Source organism: Cokeromyces recurvatus (genome assembly GCF_025118155.1).
Source record: "Cokeromyces recurvatus strain NRRL 2243 chromosome Unknown BX663scaffold_31, whole genome shotgun sequence".
In the NCBI taxonomy this organism is placed as follows: Eukaryota; Fungi; Mucoromycota; class Mucoromycetes; order Mucorales; family Mucoraceae; genus Cokeromyces; species Cokeromyces recurvatus.
In genome coordinates this window covers 194,717-211,197 of record NW_026251417.1, presented here as the reverse complement: position 1 = coordinate 211,197, position 16,481 = coordinate 194,717, and the positions used below count along the sequence as shown (strand labels likewise).

General features: G+C 30.3%; 9 protein-coding genes across 9 annotated transcripts; 7 read left to right on the top strand and 2 right to left on the bottom strand.

Annotated features, from left to right (window-relative positions):
* Window positions 1-694: 694 nt before the first annotated feature.
* On the top strand, window positions 695-1,298 carry BX663DRAFT_441509 (uncharacterized protein; the record flags this gene model as incomplete). The annotated part of the gene is made up of 2 exons (XM_051523458.1): window positions 695-983; window positions 1,054-1,298. 2 exons carry the CDS (start codon window positions 695-697, stop codon window positions 1,296-1,298), a joined length of 534 nt encoding a protein of 177 aa, XP_051379380.1.
* Window positions 1,299-1,770: 472 nt separating this feature from the next.
* Window positions 1,771-2,268, top strand: BX663DRAFT_489281 (uncharacterized protein; the record flags this gene model as incomplete). The annotated part of the gene is made up of 2 exons (XM_051524879.1): window positions 1,771-2,058; window positions 2,131-2,268. 2 exons carry the CDS (start codon window positions 1,771-1,773, stop codon window positions 2,266-2,268), a joined length of 426 nt encoding a protein of 141 aa, XP_051379379.1.
* A 1,233-nt stretch (window positions 2,269-3,501) lies between these two features.
* On the top strand, window positions 3,502-4,819 carry BX663DRAFT_521598 (HAD-like domain-containing protein). Its single transcript, XM_051529259.1, has 4 exons — window positions 3,502-3,652; window positions 3,730-4,316; window positions 4,496-4,679; window positions 4,746-4,819. The coding sequence occupies exons 1-4, from the start codon at window positions 3,518-3,520 to the stop codon at window positions 4,758-4,760; spliced, it is 921 nt and encodes a 306-aa protein (XP_051379378.1). The 5' UTR covers window positions 3,502-3,517; the 3' UTR covers window positions 4,761-4,819.
* A 60-nt stretch (window positions 4,820-4,879) lies between these two features.
* Window positions 4,880-7,078, top strand: BX663DRAFT_521595 (uncharacterized protein). Its single transcript, XM_051529258.1, has 3 exons — window positions 4,880-5,356; window positions 5,480-5,638; window positions 5,751-7,078. Exons 1-3 carry the CDS (start codon window positions 4,979-4,981, stop codon window positions 6,786-6,788), a joined length of 1,575 nt encoding a protein of 524 aa, XP_051379377.1. The 5' UTR covers window positions 4,880-4,978; the 3' UTR covers window positions 6,789-7,078.
* A 347-nt stretch (window positions 7,079-7,425) lies between these two features.
* Window positions 7,426-8,665, bottom strand: BX663DRAFT_489278 (uncharacterized protein; the record flags this gene model as incomplete). The annotated part of the gene is made up of 5 exons (XM_051524878.1): window positions 7,426-7,487; window positions 7,563-7,610; window positions 7,686-8,010; window positions 8,075-8,286; window positions 8,443-8,665. 5 exons carry the CDS (start codon window positions 8,663-8,665, stop codon window positions 7,426-7,428), a joined length of 870 nt encoding a protein of 289 aa, XP_051379376.1.
* A 256-nt stretch (window positions 8,666-8,921) lies between these two features.
* BX663DRAFT_521589 (uncharacterized protein) lies at window positions 8,922-11,091 on the top strand. The gene is made up of 4 exons (XM_051529257.1): window positions 8,922-9,653; window positions 9,749-9,928; window positions 10,018-10,567; window positions 10,666-11,091. Exons 1-4 carry the CDS (start codon window positions 9,054-9,056, stop codon window positions 10,977-10,979), a joined length of 1,644 nt encoding a protein of 547 aa, XP_051379375.1. The 5' UTR covers window positions 8,922-9,053; the 3' UTR covers window positions 10,980-11,091.
* A 10-nt stretch (window positions 11,092-11,101) lies between these two features.
* Window positions 11,102-13,463, top strand: BX663DRAFT_521588 (U3 small nucleolar RNA-associated protein 6-domain-containing protein). Its single transcript, XM_051529256.1, has 5 exons — window positions 11,102-11,218; window positions 11,307-11,451; window positions 11,534-11,708; window positions 11,776-13,181; window positions 13,270-13,463. Exons 1-5 carry the CDS (start codon window positions 11,138-11,140, stop codon window positions 13,422-13,424), a joined length of 1,962 nt encoding a protein of 653 aa, XP_051379374.1. The 5' UTR covers window positions 11,102-11,137; the 3' UTR covers window positions 13,425-13,463.
* Window positions 13,464-14,011: 548 nt separating this feature from the next.
* On the top strand, window positions 14,012-15,385 carry BX663DRAFT_213174 (proteasome subunit alpha type-4). The gene is made up of 4 exons (XM_051521772.1): window positions 14,012-14,161; window positions 14,280-14,442; window positions 14,507-14,925; window positions 14,989-15,385. The coding sequence occupies exons 1-4, from the start codon at window positions 14,116-14,118 to the stop codon at window positions 15,111-15,113; spliced, it is 753 nt and encodes a 250-aa protein (XP_051379373.1). The 5' UTR covers window positions 14,012-14,115; the 3' UTR covers window positions 15,114-15,385.
* BX663DRAFT_489274 (integral membrane protein DUF92-domain-containing protein) lies at window positions 15,182-16,275 on the bottom strand (the record flags this gene model as incomplete). The annotated part of the gene is made up of 4 exons (XM_051524877.1): window positions 15,182-15,385; window positions 15,459-15,695; window positions 15,772-15,799; window positions 15,887-16,275. 4 exons carry the CDS (start codon window positions 16,273-16,275, stop codon window positions 15,182-15,184), a joined length of 858 nt encoding a protein of 285 aa, XP_051379372.1.
* Window positions 16,276-16,481: the final 206 nt, after the last annotated feature.

The window sequence follows — 16,481 nt, the reverse complement described above, 5'->3', positions numbered from 1 at the left end:
AAAAAGAAATTATTCGACTAGTGTCAATTACATAAAAGAAACTATTATTTAGTTATGAATACAAGGGCAGACAGGATAGTGTACAAAATGTCATAGAGAATATATTTTCAATTCAGTCTATAAGTATGTATTACAATCTATTTTTGTTGGTTTATTTAAAATATTAACATACATCGTTGTAAGTAACTATCTATTAACACGCAACTATTATTGTAGTTTGCTTTTCAATTACCGAAAAAAGAAATAATGCAGAATACCTTTACTGTTCAAAATTTGACTTGTTGATTTCTGATCCTTTCCCCCCCCCAGTTTTTTTATTTTGTTTAATTATTACTAATAGATAGTCTAATCCAAATACACACATACAATGCATCTTTTTCTTTTCTTTCTTTTATAAGAAATAAGTCTTTACATTTATATGAACAAGCAAGAGACAGCAAGATTTAATACTTTTGGTGAATTTTTAACTCCATCTATGATACCATCAGAAGAAAGAAAAGATTATTATTATTATAATGATTATAGCAATATCATTTCGTCACATCACCACCACCACCACCACTACCAACAACAACAACAGCACCAGCACCAGCACCAGCAACAGCCATGGTCTACAGCCCTGAGTTATCCTCATCCATCAAGATCTATCTTTACACCTAATACAGTATTTCATTCTTCTTCTGTACATTTGCCTATGCCATCTTATTTAACCGCTATATATAATGCATCCACATCATCTTTACCCTCTTCACCACAGTCATTGATAGAAGAATCAACAAACAAAACTAAAACATACTCGCAAAAGAAATACAACGATATCATCATTACAAATAATGAACCTCGAGTGCGAGGACGTCGGGTATCAAAGGTACCTATTCAAGATGCTCGTACTTTTTGTTGTAAAACAGAGGGTTGTGGTAAGGTTTTTAAAAGATCAGAGCATTTAAAGAGACATATTCGATCTATTCATACATTAGAGAAACGTAAGTAATTCCCAATAAGATTATGTGCATACAGAAACCTTATAATAATGTATATATATATATCTTGTAGCTTTCAAATGTCCTTATCAAAATTGTAATAAACGCTTTTCAAGATCTGATAATTTGAATCAACACATACGCATTCATAGGCATTGTAGCAATAGACAAACAATGCAGCAGAAAGGTGATTACAGAGGAAACAGTAGTCATGATGTGATAACAGGCACATCTTCTTCTTCTTCTTCTTCATCATCTTCTTCTACTACCACTACAATGACCTCTACGTCTACTAGTCATCAACTTTATTCTTTTTAATATGCTCTTACATTGCATACATACATTGCATACATACATACATACATATATGTATATGTATATTTAATATTAGGATTTATTCTAAAGATAGCTGATTTATTTCAAACAATATAAGCTAATCACATGATTTATTCATTATATAATGCTCAACACTTTATTTTCCTCTCCCTTTATCCCTTTTTTTCTTATTAATAAAGCTAATACAATAAATAGAAGTCCTTTATTATAGACGAATCTATTTTTTTTAAGAAAAAAAAAAAAAAGCAATGTATAGGATTACCTTTTGTCCTTTTTATGAAATAATTTTTTCTGCGTTGTACTACTGGAGTAGTATTTTAATATGACTATTTTATTTGAATACCGCTTCCCTGGTTATTATAGAAAAAAAAAAAAAAAAAAAAAAAACGACACTTCTGTCATATGTAAAAGATAATTCCTTTTTATTCCCCCTCCCCCCTTTTTTTTTCTTATTATGAATAAAGAAGAAAAAACAACTACGATAAGCTTATTAACAGGTGCATCAGGTGCCTTTGGAGCAGGACTCCTAGGTGCCATTTGGTATACAAAAAGAAAACAACAAACACAAACAGAAGAAATAAAAGTGGCAACGCCAAAAATGATGACACCTGCAGAATATGCAGTTGCCAAAAGAGACGCAACATTATTTGCCTTTAAAACCCTAGGATACGGTACACTTTTGGCTTTCACAGGTGCAGGATTACTTGCTATCACTGTTGGCTATTGTCTTGATGTTCATAATGTAACTACGAAATAGTTTTTTTTTTTATTCGAATTACACATTCTAATTACTATTTTACCTTTTTTTTTTAAGTTTAAAGAGTTTTCAGATAGACTTAAAGTGATTATACCACGACATACAGCACGATTAAGGCAATGGGCAGGCGGATCAAAGTTTGAAATGACGGCAGAAGAACAAAAAGAACTTGATCAAATTAATTTGGAAAACTAATGTATTATAGAACAATTTCAATGTGATGATTATTTTGATGAATTTATTTTTATCTATTTATGCACAAGTCCTTTTATAAATTAATTGAGAACAGAATATACCATAAAATAATAATAATAAAAAAATACTGGGGTAAAAAAAAAATGAATAAATTTACTTTGTTCTGTATAAAAGCTATATTAAGTTTCTCATCAAGAATAATAAATAAAGTGAAAAGTTGTGCCTATGTTCTTCTGGTGTTTATTATTAAGAATTAGTTTAGCAGTGTGATACTTGCAACAGAGTTAATAATAAATGGACCCTAGATAAAGCATCCATTTTTTATTTTATTTTATTAGCAAACAAATAATAATAATAAAAAAAGAAGTTCCACTCTTCTTCCCCTTCTTTAAATCACTATAAACTCATCCTTTATTCCTATTTGCTTTGTTGAATGATATATAATTTGTAACTGAATAGCAGTCCTTCTTTTTTGTAAGCAACATGATGCAACTTAGGTTCTTGACAGTAAAAAGAAAAGGTATAAAATAGGCCCGTCGATTCATTTCCTTGTATTTATAATGTTAAATGATATAGATTATATTATATGACTCCATTTATTACTTGTCGCAATCGATGATAGTAAAGTTTGTTCATCATTGAACACTATGAATACGTATTCAAATACAATTACATAATAAACTTTAGTATTTAAAGTCAAGAGGATAATATTTATTTGTGTATGATTTGTGTAAACTTTTTTTTTTTTTTTTTTTTTTTTTTTTTTTAACTCTTTCTATCCAACTGTAAATCTAGACCATAAAAAGTGAAGCAATAGTATATCTTTTGATTAGTTTATCAATATAGTGCTTTTAAATAAAGTAACAGCTGCACCTACTTGCCTTTTTTTTTTCTTTTCTTTTAATTATGCCATATTGCCAACTACTATTACACATAGTATAAATTATATGATTATTTTAACTTTAATTATTTGACGGTGTTTCAATGAATGATAAAGAGAGTATTCTTCGTGGAGAACTAAACTCTATTCCTAATACTTTAGTCCCAATATGAAACGTCATTTTTATATTAAATGAAATAATACATTACTAAACAAAAAAAAAAAAAAGTACATAGAGGGGGGGGTGTAGATGATGACGGAGAGGAAAAATAAAAAAAAGAAGATATACATATAAATATATACATATATAAAGCTATAGCCTTTTTTTTTTGCTATTTTTCCTTTTTTTTTCCTTATACATTAATAGATATGCAACACCAACAAAGCGAGCAATTGTCAAGAGAATGGGGACTTTTACAAGATCCTGTTATTCATACTGAAAGACTTGAAGCTATTCGTCAAAAGAAGGGATATATTATTGATATGGATGGCGTCATTTACCATGTACATACATACATACATGCATATATATTAGACGCATAATATAAACTAATATTACATATTTGTTATTATATTGATAGGGAGCCAATTTATTACCAGGTGCTAAAGAGTTGGTTCAATTCTTAAAAGACAATAATAAAAAATATCTTTTCCTTACCAATAATTCAGCACCTACTCCACAAGAATTACAGCAAAAGTTACATCGATTAGGTATTGATGTTGAAGCAGATCATTTCTTTACATGCGGACAAGCCACTGCCCTCTTTTTAGAATCCCAAATGCCGGGTGGTGGCACATGTTATGTTATTGGAGAGCATGGGCTTGCTTATGCTCTTTATGAAAAGGGCTTTGACATGAACGATCATAACCCTGACTATGTCGTGTTAGGTGAGACAGCGGCTATCAATTTTGAAAAGATTACAAAGGCGGTACAGCTTGTACAACAAGGTGCTAAATTAATTGCCACGAACTTGGATGTTGAAACACTTGACTCTCAGGGTCGTAAAATACCTTCTACAGGCGCCTTTGCTGCTTCTATTGAACTAGTTACCAAAACCCAAGCCTTCTATTGTGGTAAACCTTCTGCTTTAATTATGCGTTATGCTCAACGTGTGCTTGGTTTAAGTAGATTAGAAACATGCATTATCGGCGATCGAATGGATACTGAGTAAAGTTTATATATACAAATATATATATATATATATATATATATATGTATATAATGGAACGCGAGAGAGAGTGAAAGGATAAATAAATAAAAAAAAAAAGAAAAGAAAAGAGAGCAAAAATACAAAAGCCTTCGTCTAGTGATAGATAGGTTGTAATATTAACATTATTTATATGTAGTATTGTCGCTGGTATTACTTCAGAAATTGACCCTGTTCTTGTTCTATCCGGAGTCACGACTATGGAAGATCTTAAGCAATTTGCTTATGGACCTTATCTCATTTTAGGTGGTGTTTATGAAATACCAACTGAAGAGAACACACATAAAGTAACTGATGAAGAGTTAGAAGAAGCAAGCAGAAGAGTAAATATGTGATGCATTTATCCATCAAATATTATACTACGGAATTAACATTTATTTTAATTTTAGGCTTCATTCCTGTAAAAAACTGATTTCTTAAATTTTTTTTTTAAAGTACCTCCTACCAATAAAATTAAAGTGTTTTGTTTTATTTTGAAAACAAAAACAAAAAAAAAAAAAAAAAAAAAAAGAATAAAAGCCAAGTTTTACTTTTTTTGACTCTATTTTCTTTTCTTTCTCACCTTCTCTCTTTTTTTATATATATATATCTCTCTCTCTTTCTTTCTTTAATTAAACTTAGTATGGAAAAGCTAATCTTGAGAAGGGTACAGCCTTTGTTAAGAAAGGAAAAGACTAGTATAACAAGGAATTCTAATGATCTTGTGATTGACAAAAAGTCATTTCAAAGAGATCCAGTAGAAACAGAAAACTTGTATAGATCTTTGATAACAGAACACTATTCTAGTTTACCTATCCCAACACAGAAATGTGTACCTATCATGGCATCCAGGGAACAAGTCTACTTTTATGAAGCTCAATTTGTTGTACCTGCTCCAAACTATCCAAAGTATCAAACTATAAAAGATCTTTTGTCTATTTATTCTTATTCTAGTGTCGCGCCTGTGGGTAAATTAGAGTTTGTATTGAATTTCTTTAATAATATTAGATCTATGAACATTGTAAGTATATCTTTTTTTTTATTACTGTATAATATATCTTGTAGATAATTACACACACACACATATACAAGTATACAAATATATGTAGCGTATTGTCATAATTTTTTTTTTTTTTTGTAATAGAATTTGGATGTTGCTATTGTTTGTGCTGATGCAAAAAGTCAACACTTCTTGTACCAAGCATTACTTCAAAAAGAATTTAATATTCAAATTATTTCCCTAATAGTACCAGATTCTGGAATGTATGGCGTTATTATAAAGATAAGAAAACAGGGTAAAAAGGTAAGTTTGAGTACATCTTGTTTTTTTTTCTTTTTTTTTTTTCGTGAATGCGTAATTTAGGGAGGGATTTTAAGGAGAAGAAAAAAGAAATGATATTTACTTCCATAATTAGAATACACCAATTAGTCGAATGGAAGTAGATATTATTATGGTTTATGATTCAGCTATTAATTATCCTGAAACACACTTAAGTCAATTTAAAGGAGCTTATCATCATAGTCCTCATGTCCTTTATTTAACTACAATGGATACTGCGGATATCCGTTGTTATATTTCTGAAGTACATGACAAAAATAATTGGAATGATTGTTATGATAAAGTAAAAAATCAACAACAAGTATTTCATCAAATAAATCGACATCCATCTTTTGAACATTTCAAGTTATGGAACCAGTATATTTCAAATCAAGTAGCTGAATGGGCAAAGAAAAAAACGACAGAGCCATATCATTATTCTCATCCTAACAAACAGGCTTCACGGGCAAAAGAAATATGGCTCTCATTTCCTAATCATCATAAATCTCTTAGAACAATACCAGAATCAAAGTCTTCTTTGATCACTAAAGTACCTACAATAAAGGCAGCTTTTCCTGCCTTTAAAGGAATTAGTAATAACAGTAGTAATAGTAATAATAATAGTAATATTAATAGTAGTAGTAGTAGTAGTAGTAATAATCAACCTACTGTTATTACTAATTCTTCTGACAGAAATAGTATTTCTACTTCTACAGTCAACTGTAGTACTTTTTCTCCTGTTCCTTCTACTACTAAAAATTACGTGGCTTTGCCCACACCGGTTGAAAAGGATATCAATCATAATATTACCCCTGAACCGGTGAAGGGTACTAAGCCACTAGAGCCAAACGCGATTCCTGTCCTACCGGAGTCCAATTCGTCATCATCCGTTCCTGTTTCAAATACCACATCTGATGAAGGTTCAGCAATGGCTTTATCAAAGAAGAGGCCATCTAATAGTAATGAAGATTCACAAACGTCAAATCAAGATACGTCTTTAAATGATTTACCAAGCAAGCGAGCTCGTTTAGATGATCAGGTATCACAAAAAGTGAAACATAATAACGATCCATCTCATATATGTATATTGTACCTATCTATTTATATCTTTTTTTTTTTTCCTTATCATTTATAATAGGCTACAACTCAGTCTAACACACAAAATATACCACAAGATACTGTTAACGATAATCAAACATCTACAACTATTTCAAATAATAACTTAAGCTCTTTCTTTGATGATCTACTAGAGCAATTTGAAAAAGACATGAACAATATTAATGTCAAGTTTTAAACAAAGGCAATTTTTCTGCTTGGCATTATCTGTCTACATATGTTATGTGTATACCTTTATCATTTTGATATTTAAAGTAGTGTAATAAATAAGCATTACACTTTCTATATGTTTATCATATACAATCCTCTTCCTCAGGGAAAGATTCTTATTTTTTGTTGTTGTTTAGAGCTAATAATAACAGTTTTTTTTTTTTTTTTTTTTTGGTTTTTACCCCTCTCTTAGAACATAATTTACTTTATGGAAAACGACTCTATTGTCATTACGAAGTGACAAATTTGTTTTGAGCACAAATGTAATACTGTACTGATATAGTTTAACAAAGATATATATGTATATACATGTATAATATGCTTCTGTAGCTTATTCAAGCGTGTTTATACAGTAAAACAATAAAAAATATACCTTAAATGTAATAGGAGTTTTATATTATTAATACATCTATATTTTCTTGAGGTATATCGGAAGTTATAAAAATCTACATGTCATTTTGAATCCATGAGGCTACTTTAGTAACCATATAATTGATATGTTTCGGCTCTAATTGTAAAAAATAAAAATAAAATTAAAAAAAAAAAAAAGACCTTTAAAGTTAATATGTATTATAGAGTATACCTAAGCAGAACGCATGTGGAACGTTCTCAGGACAAAGATGAATATTGCCTGCATTTCATAATGTATATTTAATAATAATAATAAAAAAAACATCATTATTTATAGTTCTAACAGCATACATACCATCTGGAAAGTGCTCCATCATATAGTCATAATGATCTTTAGGCGCCCATTTATCATTAGCTGAATAATACATGATAAATTTATCTAAATGTTTTGTATAAAAGTCATGATCTAATGCTTTTACTGTTTCCATCTCAAATCGAGCCATTGTAACGGCATTCTTTAACACTGAAGAATAAAGCAATTGATGTGCTGTTACTTGTAACCCATCTCCTTCTTGGCCAGTCAACATTTTTACAATTAACTGTCGAATAGATGGAGGTAAAGATGATATTAATGTGCCTGCAAACCCAAATAATGAAGCAGGTATAGTATTTACTATACGCTATATATATAAAAGATCAGATGACATGCATTTAACTTTTAATCAAAAAAGTGTAATGACTTACTGTTATGTTTATACCATTGGGTGTAATAGCAATCTCTCTCAATGTAGGGAATAAGGCTATCACTCGAGAAATACGATGGTTAGGTCTCTTTTTTAATACAGCAGCAGCAATATAAGAGCCGATTGAATGGCCCATCAAAATAAAATGTGTATTGGGCTCATTTTCTTTGATGAGAACATCAAGACAATTAATTTTGTGATCAATTTGATCCTCTAAAGAATATAGTATTTTATCATTTTTATTTGTTTCATGATAGTTGATGGAATGTCCTTTATGAGAAACTTTATACAATAGTGAGTTAAACATACTACTTTTTCTTTTGTGTGTGTGTGTTTTTTTTTATTCTATGATATGTCCATATAATTTACCTCCAATAATCTCGAATGAAGGATGATTTAAGGTTTTATAAATGCCCTGAAGGAAACTAGTATAATATTCAACTAATCCTGGATTGCCAGGAATGAAGAACAAAATTGTTTTGGCTTTAGCTGAAGTGGCAGGCCATAATAATGTTTCTGTTTGATAACCCGAAACTTCCCAAACGGCACGTAAAGGAGTTTGTAGTAAAGACTTCTTTACAAGAGTCGCCATAAAGAAAGAAAGAAAAAAAAAAAGTTACTACCCTAATTTTTCCAAATTAAGCATTTTTTTTTAATAGCAGATGACTAATAATACATTTTTTTTTTTTTTTTTTTTTTTTTTTGAAACTGACTTTGGCAATACAGTATTAGAATTGCTTTGTGTTTATTGATTCTAATCGTAGTCACTATTATTGCTAAAAATACAAGAATCCAGACAGAATTAAAAATAAAATAAAATAATCGTTTTTATCCATTCTTTTCTTTTTTTTTATAAAAATTCTTTAATTAATGTAAAGAAAAAAAAACAATATACATATATATATAGACGCATATATATATATATATATTTGTATATTTATATAGACAAGTACGTACATACTATTTTAAATAAATTCTTCATGTCAGCACATTCATCACTTCGTAGAAGAGGTACTGGTTCGACTTCAGCGGGACCCGATTATCCTAATTATATTCCATTATTTCGAGATACAAGCCATACTCGTTGTGAGTTAGAACTCCCCAAAGATATAAAAGAAGAGAATGATAGGCTTCATATTCAACGGAAAGGCAGTTTTCAAAGTTTTTTCACCAAAAGTAGTATACTCCAAACAACGAACACAAATGATGACGATGAAGTCGAAGATGTTAAGACTGATGTATTGTATCCCCGTTATAAGGCAAGTCAAGATGATGATCATGTCGATATGGATGCCTTTCAATGCATGTTACATGAAGGTACATTACAACTTTCGAAAACACTCAGTCGTCAAAATCAATTATATAGTTCTTCAAGACATGGGTTTGATATCACACAACCAACTCCTATAGGTGTTCGTTTTCAGATTTATTCGGCACAAAAAGGTTCTGATATTTCAATGAATTTAGAAAATTTGTTAACAGAAGAAGGCCAAAAGGCTTTAAAAGCAGTTATTAAATCAAGGGGATGGTGGGTAGATGTACTTTGCCCTTCTATTGAAGAGATGAGAGTCATAAGTAAGGTAAGTCATACAGTAACAAAAAAAAAAAAAAAAAAGATTTTTTACTCTATTTTATTTTTATTTTTACATACTTTAATACTAATAAAAAAAAATAGACATTTCATATTCACCCATTAACAACAGAAGATATCCAAGCACAAGAACCTCGTGAAAAAGTAGAAATATTTCCAAATTACACATTTGTATGTTTTAGAGCTATTGAAGTTGATCCATTTACAGATCAAATCAAGCCTTTTAATTTTTATTCTTTGATTTTTAAAGAAGGGTTTTTAACTGTAAGTTTTCTTGATTTTGACTATAATAATCTGCAAAAAAAAAAAAAAAAAAAAAAAAAAAAAAAAAAAATACTAATACATGTATAAAGTTTCATTTCAAAAAATCTGATTATTGTAATATAGCCCGTCAACGATGTAATCATTTAAAGGAGTATATCACAATCACACCTGATTGGATGAACTATGCTCTTATTGATTCTATTACAGATAGTTTTGCTCCTATTATTTCACAAGTTGAAATGGAAGCTGTTTCTATTGATGAACTTTCTATGGTGTTAAAGGAGACTGAACAAACAGACATGTTAAAACGTATTGGTCGTTGCCGGAAGAAATCAACGCATTTGGTTCGTTTATTAGGTTCCAAGATAGATGTCATTAAGAGTTTAATGAAAAGATATGAAGATAAATCAAGAGATTTGACTTTAAAAGAAAAGCAGCAACAGTCATTCTTTACACAATTGAATCATGCATTGACTAACTTGGAATCTGACAAAGAGCCTTTTTCTGATACTGGTACAAATAGTTACAATGAAACCAAAACTAATAGCGCTGATACTACTTCTTCTCCATCTTTAACAATGATCTTGGACAATAAAAAGGTTTATACTGATACTTTATTATATTTGGGCGATATTCAAGGTAAGAAAAGAAAGAAAGAAAGAGAGAGAGAGAGAGAGAGAGAGAGAAAGTGAGAGAGGCAGAGGGATCTAATTGCTTATTTTATATATTTATTATAGATCACATTTTAACTATGGTTCAGAATATAAGTCATTATGATCGAATACTTCATCGCGCACATACCAACTACCTGGCACAAGTCAATATAGAACTCATTCAAACTTACAATCTAACAAATGAGGTTATGAACCGTCTTACCTTTCTAGCCACTGTCTTTATTCCTTTAACTTTAATTTGCGGTTTATGGGGTATGAATGTCGCCGTTCCTGGTAAATACTATGGTGATCTCGTTTACTTTTATTGGATCCTGGGAGGAATGGCCTTTTTTTGTGTAGGCTGTTTATTTTATGGTAAACGAGTTGGTTTATTATAATCATGCATAATAAATCTACAGCATTGTGGCTTATAATTGGATAAAATTAAGTCACAATATGCTTCTTTTTTTCTTGATCAAGTGTAATTATTAATTTTTTTAAATTTGTTCTCCTTTATTTTTTTTTTTTTAAAAAATAAAACTGTAATAGAACTAAAATGGCTGAGCAAGTACAATATCAACTCGAGCGTATGATTCCTGAGCTCGAGGCTCTTGAAAAACATAATATATTTTCACATGTAACTATATACAGTTGGTACTAAAAGTTATCATCTTGAACTTCGATGTTAATAATTGCCCTCTTTTTTTTTTTTATTTTCATTTTAGACCGAGGTTCAGTCCATTGTCAAAAATAGATCCAAGTTTGAACATGCATTACATCGTCGTATTAAACAAAAACTTGATTTCCTTAGAGCAATTGAATACGAGACTAATCTTGAAAAACTTCGTAAAAAGCGTATTGCAAGAATGGGTAAAATAAACCTTTTTTTATATACATGTATATCTTTAGTTATCCTGTTCATTGACTTTTTTTTTAAAAAAAAATGAAATAGGTCTTGAAAGAGAAATAATAGGCACAAGTGTACAATATGCTGGAGTTAGACGTATTTTGAGCTTATATCAAAGAGCAACAATTCGATTCAAAGGCGATTTGTCACTTTGGTTACAATATATTGAATTTGCCAAATCTAGTCACTCAAATAAAGTATTATCAAGTATTTTTGTACAGTAAGTTTTTTTTTTCTCCCCTTTATTTTTAAGTTAGATCTATGGTTATATAACACATATATTGTAGAGCTATTCAATATCATCCTAATAATGCTTCATTGTGGATTATGGCAGCATCATTTGAATATGAACAAAATTCAAATATGGCAGCAGCTCGTATCTTATTACAACGTGCACTTCGTTTAATGCCCGAGAACCAGCATTTATGGCATGAATATTTTCGATTAGAATTGTTATATATTGAAAAGATTAAACTTAGAAGACGTGTACTTGGTATCAATCAACAAAAGAATGCAGAAGATATAGAAGCAATGAATGTGGATGAAAAGGAAGAAGAAGATGATAATACAATTCAATTACCAGCTGTTACAGGCGAAGATGTAGAAAAATGGAAAGAGGATGAGGGACAAAAGAAAAAGATTAAATTATCAGAAGCAGAAGCAGCAGCTCTTGAAGAAGCCAATAATCCTATTCTTCAAGGCTTGTTATCAAAGATTGTTTATGATAATGCTATACAGGCTATTGCGGATGACATTGAATTTCGCAAAAAGTTTGTCGAGATTTATCAAGAATTTACAGATACTGAAAAGCATATTGACTATATTTATGAAACCATTCGTCGTGATATGAATACATCACCTGTAGCACGTGCTTTCCTTGCTAAAAGATATTTATTTGAATACAAAAACCTACAAATGATGACTATGACAGATCCAGCCTTTATTCCTGCTTTCAGATTATGTGTGCAAGAATTCGACACAGCGTTGAAGGAGGTTCCATTGACTGAAATGTGGGAACTCTACATCCAATTTTTACTTGATTGGCATACAGTCGCAACTGAAGAGAACTTGAAATTATATCTTGTTAAATTATTACAAAAGTTGTTCAAGACATGTAGAAAAGAGGATAAATTGAGCATGAAATTGTATGAGTTATGGTCATCCTTCTTGATGAAGGAAAATGAAGAGGAGAAAGCAGATAATATTGCATCCGTTGGTTTAGAACATTTCCCTCAGTCTGTTCCTCTTTGGTTAAATCGCATTGCAATAACTAAAGAAGAGCAACGCCAACTTTATGAAACTGCATTAGAGAATAATCCAGAATCACTTTTATTATGGACATCATATAAGGATTGGATATTGAATAATGACTCACACTTATTGACAGAAGAAATGGATCAACTATTGTCTCATGCATGTGAAAGAGTGACTCTTTTACTGCCTTCTGTCACCTCTTCTGAACGTAATGAGATTAAGGATATGATACAAACAGCTTATACAGAATGGGCAGCTCAAACTCGAGGCATAGAAGAAGCACGACAAGTATACAAGAAAATTATGAAAAACAGCTATCCCACTTATGCATTCTATATGAAATGTATTGAAGTTGAAAATAAATATGGAGATAAAACAGGACAAGAAAATGTAGAATATTTGTATGATAGAATTACAAGCTTACAAGAAAATAAAGATGGTAAAAAATATATATATATAAATATACGTATATGTATACATAAATGTATTTTGATACTTATTTATTTGAAAAAAAAAAATTCTTATAGCGAGCTACATTTCTTATTTGGCATATCTTTATTCTCAAAAGAAGTTCCAAAAAGCAACTCAAGTGTATAATAGAGCATGTAAAGAGGTTTCTGATAAGGAAACATTTGATATTAAAGTTCAAAAGTTAAGAGAATCTAAACAAAGAAACTTGTAAATTAAATAAATATTGACTTCTTTTAATCTTCTCCTTAAATATATATCTTCTTTGAGATATTAGATTAACTCCTTTTCTTTTTATAATTGAAAGTACAAGTAGTAAAGTTATTCTCATTATTAAATAAATATACCCTCAGTAGCTACTTTATAATTCAATGTCTATAAGAGACATCGAATAAAAGGATAATATCGATTTATCCAAAAAAGAAAAAAAAAAAGCCTCCATAAAGCTACCTTATTACTCGTCCTCTTTCCTAGTTTTAGCAGTAATAATACTCTTCCTTCTCTAGCAATTTTCAATAAGTGAAAGCATCATTGTCAAAAGTGGTGTAATAAACAGAAAATAAAACATACAATATTACCTTTTTTTTTTTTTTTTTTTTTTTTTTTTTTTTTTTTTTTTTTTTAGAAGGGCAACAAAAGAATGACTTCAAATTGATCTGAGCTTAAAGTCGAGATATTGACGGCAGCAGTTGTCAGCACGTCACGGATTACGTATATGTGTATTTTTTTTGGGTGATGTCCAAAAAGGGGGAGAGACAGAAATGAGAGTTAAGGAAAAAATAAAAAAAAAAAAAAAAAAAGGACGCGCACACGCGGCGGATAACTAAAGCATAAAGTTTCTTATAGGAAGCTTTCCCCTTCTCTCTTTTTTTTTTTGTTATAATCTATACATATTATAATTCACAATGGCTAGAAGATACGATTCAAGAACAACTATTTTTTCACCCGAAGGTAATCAAATGTTAATGTAGTACGCTAATGTATACTCTTGTCGAAGAAAAAAAAAAAAAAAGAGAGAGAGAGAGAACTAAATTATACATTTCATTGTTTTTTTTTGTTACATAAAAAGGTCGTTTGTACCAAGTCGAATATGCCATGGAGGCTATTACTCTTGCTGGTATCGCCTTGGGCATTCTCGCAAAAGACGGTGTTGTGATTGCTGCAGAAAAGAAAGTGACCTCAAAGCTTTTAGAGCAATCCGCTTCATCTGAAAAAATTTATAAATTAAACGAGTAAGATGCCCCTAGTATCCATTTGTAATAATGATTCTAATTCTTTTTTTTTTTATCTATATAGTAATATTATTTGTGGTGTTGCAGGTATAACAGCCGATGCAAATATTTTAATCAATTGGACACGAGCTAGTGCGCAACGCTATTTGTTTGCTTATAATGAAGAAATTCCTGTTGAACAACTCGTTCAAAACTTGTGTGATTTAAAGCAAGGTTATACTCAATATGGTGGTTTGCGTCCATTTGGTGTTTCATTTATTTTTGCAGGTTATGATGAACATCATGGATTCCAACTTTATCATTCAGATCCTTCTGGTAATTATGGTGGTTGGAAGGCTACATGTATTGGTGCCAATAATGCTACAGCACAAAGTATTTTAAAACAAGATCATAAAGATGATATGACATTGGAGGAAGCAAAGGCATTGGCTATTAAGGTGTTAAGTAAAACAATGGATAGCACAACATTATCAAGTGAAAAGTGTAAGTAATATTTGTAATCATTGTTACCAATCTTTATTAAACATTATTTTTTTTTTTATATAGTGGAATTTGCTACTATTAAACTTGTTGATGGAAAGGTTAAATATGATCTTTACAAACCTGCCGAGATTGATGCTTTGTTGAAGGAACAAAATGTTGGTGCTAGTGCTACAGAAACAGCTCAATAGTTTAGTTATATATATGCATATATATCGAAATAAAACAAGTATATAATAGTATAGATGTCATGTTTTATTTAAGGATAAAGATAAAATGCAATCCATCCACAAATAAACGTCATGATAAATGAGGATAGAATGTTAACTTGATGATTATCTAATAAGGGTATACCACTAATAACTTTAATATTTTCATCTTCTTTAACTTTTTCAGGCACAATCTTTTTCCTGTCTTCAGAATATAAACTTTGTTGAACTGTTGCGCCCAATAAAGAATCAATCTATATGATAATTATCGTGTTAATAACTGGCTTAATTCTCTTTTTTTTTTTTCGTTCTTTTTTTTTTTTTTACCAAAGAACCTCCTAAGCCAGCGAATGAACCTAATACAATCAATTCCCATGCAAAGCCATGACAGGGCTGCTCCAGTGCTAACGTGAATGCTCCCGATAACCCTACTAAAGCTCCTCCAGCAAGGGAAGCTGCTAATCCAAGTCCAGACACGCCACCATTTGTGCCTGGTGGTACTTTTTTCATACGTGTAATCAAAATGGGCCATTCTTTATTTAAAATACCCAACTCACTTGCCCACTATATACATGTATATGTTAGTCATGATAAGAAGCTCATCCTAGATGTATACATATATACATATAACAACATTTACAGTATCACCTGCACAACATCCATAATGCCTAAAATATATATAAATATATAAAAAAAAAAATAGTATTAATATACATCTTTATATGTATATGACTAAGAGGTGTTATGCATGTTACCCAACATAGGCCCATAATAAGACAACACTTAACCGTGTATGATCAAAACAGATATCATTAGTAGTAGATTTGTTGTTGCAAAATAACTGGAACAAAAAGACTGCAATTCCTCCAGCTAAGCCATTACACAGAACTTGAATTGCATTACGTTCACTGGAGGCTTCATACTCTGCTTCCAACATCTTTTTTCGTTCTGCCTTAAATTTAGTTAATTTCGAACTACTCAAAAAGAAGGTCATCAAAATCACTGTGAAAACCCAAAAGGACGAGGAAAAAGTAACCATGCCCAGTATAAATGCTGCTGCTGCTCCATCCACACTTAGTGACTTTTTACGTCTTGAGTGAATAACAAGTGCTATAGATAAACTTAAAGCAAATAGGATGTTCATTAATGTAAAAAAAAAAAAAAAAAAAAAAAAAAAGGAGAAAGAGGAAGACGTCCTCACCAATAGAATAAAGGTTTTTGTGTCTGTATTATGTAATGAATTCCTGTCTACTTACTACTGATTCACAAATGCCGGTCACATAAAAAAAAGAGGCATTATTATCTTTCCCAAAAAAAAAAAAAAAAAAAAAAAAAAAAAAAAAACGCGTT

Coding starts and splice junctions, on each gene's coding strand:
- BX663DRAFT_213174 (XM_051521772.1), top strand. CDS start 14,116: ATGGCTAGAAGATACGATTCAAGAACAACTATTTTTTCACCCGAAG. Junction 14,162..14,279: donor AACTATTTTTTCACCCGAAG/GTAATCAAATGT, acceptor TTACATAAAAAG/GTCGTTTGTACCAAGTCGAA. Junction 14,926..14,988: donor AACATTATCAAGTGAAAAGT/GTAAGTAATATT, acceptor TTTTTTATATAG/TGGAATTTGCTACTATTAAA.
- BX663DRAFT_521589 (XM_051529257.1), top strand. CDS start 9,054: ATGTCAGCACATTCATCACTTCGTAGAAGAGGTACTGGTTCGACTTCA. Junction 9,654..9,748: donor AGATGAGAGTCATAAGTAAG/GTAAGTCATACA, acceptor AAAAAAAAATAG/ACATTTCATATTCACCCATT. Junction 9,929..10,017: donor TTAAAGAAGGGTTTTTAACT/GTAAGTTTTCTT, acceptor ACATGTATAAAG/TTTCATTTCAAAAAATCTGA.
- BX663DRAFT_521598 (XM_051529259.1), top strand. CDS start 3,518: ATGCAACACCAACAAAGCGAGCAATTGTCAAGAGAATGGGGACTTTTA. Junction 3,653..3,729: donor TGGATGGCGTCATTTACCAT/GTACATACATAC, acceptor TTATATTGATAG/GGAGCCAATTTATTACCAGG. Junction 4,317..4,495: donor GGCGATCGAATGGATACTGA/GTAAAGTTTATA, acceptor ATTTATATGTAG/TATTGTCGCTGGTATTACTT.
- BX663DRAFT_521588 (XM_051529256.1), top strand. CDS start 11,138: ATGGCTGAGCAAGTACAATATCAACTCGAGCGTATGATTCCTGAGCTC. Junction 11,452..11,533: donor AAAGCGTATTGCAAGAATGG/GTAAAATAAACC, acceptor AAAATGAAATAG/GTCTTGAAAGAGAAATAATA. Junction 11,709..11,775: donor TTATCAAGTATTTTTGTACA/GTAAGTTTTTTT, acceptor CATATATTGTAG/AGCTATTCAATATCATCCTA.
- BX663DRAFT_521595 (XM_051529258.1), top strand. CDS start 4,979: ATGGAAAAGCTAATCTTGAGAAGGGTACAGCCTTTGTTAAGAAAGGAA. Junction 5,357..5,479: donor ATATTAGATCTATGAACATT/GTAAGTATATCT, acceptor TTTTTGTAATAG/AATTTGGATGTTGCTATTGT. Junction 5,639..5,750: donor TAAGAAAACAGGGTAAAAAG/GTAAGTTTGAGT, acceptor TTCCATAATTAG/AATACACCAATTAGTCGAAT.